This window comes from Aulonocara stuartgranti (assembly GCF_965226115.1).
Source record: "Aulonocara stuartgranti genome assembly, chromosome: 17".
NCBI lineage: Eukaryota > Metazoa > Chordata > Actinopteri > Cichliformes > Cichlidae > Aulonocara > Aulonocara stuartgranti.
In genome coordinates, this window is record NC_138953.1 from 6132548 (window position 1) to 6138547 (window position 6000).

Below are 6000 nucleotides of genomic sequence, written 5' to 3' on the forward strand. Positions count from 1 at the left end.
TTTGTAGGGTTACTGAAGTTGGGCTAGCTGGTATAAAATGATGTGCTACGTGATCGCTAGCGACACAACTATGTTAGCATAACATAAACAGTGAAGCTGGAGGACGATCACTAACACTTTTCCACTTATAAAAGTTAACGTGAAGGTTCCTCATGGTTAGAGACAAATGCAATCGCATGGCAGGATGCTGTAAACGGACCAAACTTCAGTCAGGAGAACAACTGAGATAATTCATCCACAATACAAGGTTAGTCATTAATATACTGCAACAACATGGGAATAGAGCAGCTGCCAGAGAATTCAACATTAATGAATCAATGGTACAGAAGAGGAGGAAGCAAGAAGAATGAGTTTAATAAAGTTTGATTTATCTGACTGCTTTGTTTCGCTTAATGTGCCTTATAATCCCGTGCACCTTATGGTCCAAAAAATACGTACTGCACACTGCAGTTTAATGTTGCAAAGCACCTCTTTTTAACTTCAGTGGACATGGTTATGCTCAGGATATGTCAGCCCATTTCTACTGGAAATGCCTTTTGGTTAAACTTTCAGCAAGGAATTTGCATTTGCACTGTTACATTTTTATAAAGCTTTAATGTACATAAAAACCAGCTTCTTGTTTAAGTGAAAATAAATGGAAGGTTGTCTTTTTGCGCTAGTAATGTTGTAGAGTTGTATTTTGTCTCGCATCAATTATATCGTCAGTTATATCGTTATCGCAAATTTTCAAGTATATATCGTGATAAATATTTTTGGCCATATCGCCCTGCTCTAGCCACAAGGATCAATTCTGGGACCAACTCTATTTAACCTTTATATAAATGACATATTTAATGTATTAAAGTTATTAAAACTAGTCATATTTGCTGACGACACCAATATTTTTTATTCTAACGACGATCATAGTGACCTAGTACTTAACATTAACAATGAATTAAGGAAACTAAAAATATGGATGGATGTTAACAAATTATCTATAAATTTGAGCAAAACCAAGGTAATGTTCTTTGGGAATTACAATGTAAATGTAGATATTGCAATAAAATTAGATGGTGTAGACATAGATGTAGTATCAGAAATAAAATTCTTGGGAGTAACGATTGATAGCAAATTATGCTGGAAATCACACATTAGACATATACAAAATAAAGTGTCTAAAAGTATCTCAATCATAAACAGAGCCAAGTTCTTCTTAAACTACCATGCATTGTTTTTGTTATACTGTGTACTAGTCCTACCATACTTGACTTATTGCGTAGAGGTGTGGGGCAATAATTATAAAAGTTCTCTGCACCATCTGGTCACACTACAAAAATGTGCTATAAGAGTAATGTATAAGGTAGGATATCATAGTCACACTAATATATTGTTTTGGCAGTCAAAACTATTAAAATTAACTGAGTTAGTTGAATACACGACTGCTCAACTTCTATATAAGGCAAATAAGGGTATACTGCCAGAAAATATCCAAAAGCTCTTTACACATAAAGAAGGAGGTTACAATTTGAGGGGATGTAGTAACTTTAAAAGGCAGAGAGTTAGAACTACCAGGAAAAGTTTGTGTGTGTCTGTGTGTGGAGTGAAACTTTGGAACAGATTGGATGTCGAGCTCAAACAATGTCCAAATATTCATCTGTTTAAATTGAGGTACAAAAAATGTATATTGTCAAGGTACAAAGAGGAATCGAGGGTGTGATTTTCCTTGTTTATATATAGAATGTTAACAACAAATTTTTTTCATAATTCGTACAGTTCAAAGTGTTCAACAGCAGCATAAAAAAATATTTATTTATTTTTTAACGTAGGTCAGTTTGTTTCATTTAAATTGACCGTTAATCAACTAGCTGGTGTCAAACAAATTTGGAGATTTTAAGGCTATTAGCCTTCAAAAGAAGCTACGGCACTCTTTCGTTAATCGCCTCTTTATTCATGATGTCTGAAGATGTTCATCTTCCAGAAAGTGCCTTCAATCTCCTTCCAGTGGAAGACAAAAAGAAGGAAAAAGCTCCCAGATATATATCAAAATTCAGGCCTGCAGTTATGTTGGAGAGAAAACTGGTGAAGGAGCCGATAAGGACGATGGGACCTGCCAGATTGGAGTTGCCATCTCCAGAGAATTTCCTCAAGAAGCATTCGAAAGAGCCCAAACTGCCTGAACAGACACAGAGCTCCAAAGATGTTCATAAAACCTGCTCTTTCACTGAGAGGAAACCTCCAGTCCCCAGAAGGAATGACAAACCACTGATGGGAATTCACACCAAGAGGGACTTTTTAAAGGAAACACCTGAACTGGTGCCAATGAAACCACAGCCTGCATGCGTAGACACCAGCAAGGGGCACAAACAGGTGCTGGAAAACTCAGGGCTTGTCCCAAAGTTCATCACACGAAAGGACTTTGGTAGAGTACCAGCGTACCTCCAGCAGCGCAGCAAAGCAGAGAGGAGGGCTCGAGAGGAGTATGAAAACTTTGTAAAAGCAGAGCGGGAGCAGAGGGCCATGAAACACATAACAGAGGAGGAGAGACAAGCCATCCTGAAGCGCCTGAAGGAGACCTGGGATAAGCTGCATCACGAGTACCAGGCCCTTCCCCTCATCATCGACACTATGTCACAGAGGGCCACCAAGGACTGCCTCGAAAGGCAAATGAAGCAGCTGGAGGACGACATCAACTTATTCGAGAGGTTCAAAATCATCTACATACCTAAAGATGATTAAACTCAGCAGAGATGAGATGCAGTGTAGTGAATGTTGTTATTTGCCCCATTCACGAGGAAAATAAACTGGTTGATTTACTGTAAAAAAACAAGAAAAAAACAACAACAAATAGCTATATAAACAATTATCTTATAGAGTTGAAATGGACACTGTTGATATTGTCTTACGCTGTTGTTATCGCTGCTATCTCAATTATTAGGAAACAGTAGACCAGAATTAATTCTTAAAAGTAAAATTAATGAAGTTACTACTATATAATGGAAGCAAACTTCATTGATATTTTTATAGCCAAAATATAAATAATAAATGGAGAGGATGTATTGATGGTGATGACTGTGATACTCAACGGTGGTAACAAAGACTGTATTATTGATGCTAAATATTTGCACTACTGTATGTTGTAATTATGACAATGTCAATTTTATAATTGTAATTGTATGTCATAAATATTTAAATGTACTGTGTAGCTATAAAATTTAAAACTCAGATAAGATTGTAGGGGTGGGAGTTAAAAAGCTTGTCTTCATTCCACTCCTTTTCGAGCTAAACTTGTTTTTTTTTGTGTGTGTATAATTAAGTGTGCCTATGCAAAAAGGCACACTTATTACTATTGCTCGGATTTATTAAGTGTGCCTATGCCAAAAGGCACACTTCTTATTCTTTCTCGGATTTATTCTTCTTCTTATTATTATTATTATTTTCCTTTTTCCGCCTGAAATTTTGGAGCGTAACTCATCCCACAGTTTTGACACAATGAATTGGATTGGACTTGTTTGAGGGTAGGAAATTTGTCTATCGCACAGATTTCTTCAGATTTCAAACTGTGGAAATGAACCACTTTTTTCTCTCGTCATAACTTTTTGTTGGATTTCCACAGAGACCTGAAGATTTCCATGACTGTTCACCAAAGCCTGCTGTCTCTTACGGTGAAAGAATGATATCGATACTCCAAATAGATTTACGGTGTGTTCACACCGAACGCGATGGACGCGAATAAAACGCCCCAAACGCCCCTAATTTGACGCGTGTACATTCGCGTCTCAACGCGTGTCCAAGAAAAATCCATCGCGAGTCAAAATATCATATTTTGACGCGCGTGAACCGGAAATGTGGGAGGAATGTGGGAGGGAGTTGTGCCAGACCGGCAAGATGGCAGCTGTCGAGCTAGCGCTTGAAGAGAGAGTCTCCCTTCTCTATGTACTGTGGAGAGCAGAGCAGCAGCGTAAAAGACGTCCTCGCCGTACCTGGGTCCATCAGGTCCTCCAGAGGCATGAGCAGTTTGGTGAGTTTCACCACTTGCTCCAGGAGCTGCGCCTGGATGACGGCCGATTCCAGCGCTATCACCGTCGGCCAGTTTGAGGACCTGCTTTCCCTCGTCGGTCCCAGCATCGCCCGCCTAGACACCAACTACAGACGCTCAATCCCACCTGCAGAGCGCCTGTCCGTCTGCCTGAGGTTAGTAAAAGTGTTTAATACGGTAGTCCTTTATTGATATCTGTGCTAATATGCTAATCCATCCAGTTATACACTGCTAACATGGATGTGCTATGCTAACAGTGAATGCTGTCGATGTTTACTGAAAGCAAACTGTGGTACAGAGACGACTCTTTATAATATTTCTAGCGATACTCAGAAGGTCTCATCAAGCCCCGATTTAATTCGATTTATGCTGTTATCAGTGTTTGCGATGATAGCATGGCTGTGGTGTCCTATCAATGTATGCGCTCGGTGTTTGCTGATATCAAACTGTAGCATTAGCACCACTGAGTTAACATTTGTAGTGATACTCACTCCTTTTTATTTAGACCTGGTTTAATTCTGGGATAGTTGAATATTTGTATATAATCCCTGCAGCTGTCAGACTCTATAGCAGGGGTCACCAGCCTTTATTAAAACAGAGTTAGATCAAACTGAACAGTTTGGTTCATCTTTAGTTACATGGTTCTATCTTGATAAGCTGTCTTATCACAGATTAATTTTTCAAAAATATTAATGATTTAAGCAAGGAAAGGGCTACATGTCAACACACAACTCTTTATTTCTATTAATGTCTTACTTCATTCCTACCTGATTGACATGTTTAGGAATTATGAGTGATTGGCTCACTGTAGTGGCAAAAGTTGCTACCAATCAAATTATGATATGTTAAAGTTAAAACAAAACACAACTGTTTTAGATATGATCTAATATACATTTTGTAATTATCCTTATAATTACAAAATGTTTTATGTAAGATTTAAGTTTTGTGATTTAAATCTGACATCACAAAAGTATTTTGGAATTTGAATAATGTATTTTGTAACTGCAGTACACATAATACTGATTTTGAACAATTTTGTCCAGGTTCCTTGTCACCGGGGACTCCTTCACGACCAAGCATTCAGTTACGGAGTCGGTGTGTCCACGGTGAGCCAGATCACCCCCCAGGCAGCGACGTCCATCTGGGACTGTCTAGTGGACGACTTCATGGCTGTGCCTTCAACTGGAGACTGGCGGTCCATCACAGAGGGATTCCAGGAGCGCTGGAACTTTCCTCTGTGCTGTGCAGCTCTGGATGGGAAGCACATCCAGACAAAGGCACCCCATATATCATATAGGAGACACACACATTGATATACACTAAATATTTATTTCATTTCTTTTTTGTGGTGCCCAAATTTATGCACCTGCTTGATTTTGTTTAAACAATTATTGCACACTTTTTGTAAATCCAGTAAACTTCTTTTCACTTCTCAAATATCACTGTGTCTCTCCTGTATGATATTTAACTGACATTTTTTATTGTAACAACCAACGATTTATACAGGAAAATAATGTCTATTAACAAGGTTGCCCAAACCTTTGCATCCCACTGTATTAGTATATTTTGTCATTAGTATAATATGAAATAAATTCTACATGTGTCAAGTCGTGTGCCAACATTTGCTGTGTAGTAGAACTGAGACATTAGTCATTATAAAAATTTATTTGAAATAATATTAAAAGTCTCAAACAGAAAAACATTAAACATAAATATATAAAATATAAGAATTTACAGAGAGACAGGAATAAAAAGGACCAGCTGCTCTCCAGAGCAGGAACAAGGCTGAGGAGGAAATGCTCCATTGGAGACTGGTGTGGCCTCTTCAGGGACTCCAGGATGGCCAGCTCCACCGCCGATGGACCGTCCAAAGACATTCAAAACTGTTCTCAGAAATGGTGATTTGGTGGACCCCAGTGGATTCACATTGCTATTACAAGTCTGTATTCTTAAAACTGATCGATCATACAACAGAAGCAGCGGGA

General features: G+C 38.5%; 1 protein-coding gene across 1 annotated transcript; it reads left to right on the top strand.

The window, feature by feature from the left end:
• The first annotated feature begins 1853 nt into the window (after window positions 1-1853).
• LOC309691966 (enkurin-like) lies at window positions 1854-2798 on the top strand. The gene has a single exon (XM_082510046.1). It carries the CDS (start codon window positions 1930-1932, stop codon window positions 2713-2715), a length of 786 nt encoding a protein of 261 aa, XP_082366172.1. The 5' UTR covers window positions 1854-1929; the 3' UTR covers window positions 2716-2798.
• Window positions 2799-6000: the final 3202 nt, after the last annotated feature.

Coding starts and splice junctions, on each gene's coding strand:
- LOC309691966 (XM_082510046.1), top strand. CDS start 1,930: ATGATGTCTGAAGATGTTCATCTTCCAGAAAGTGCCTTCAATCTCCTT.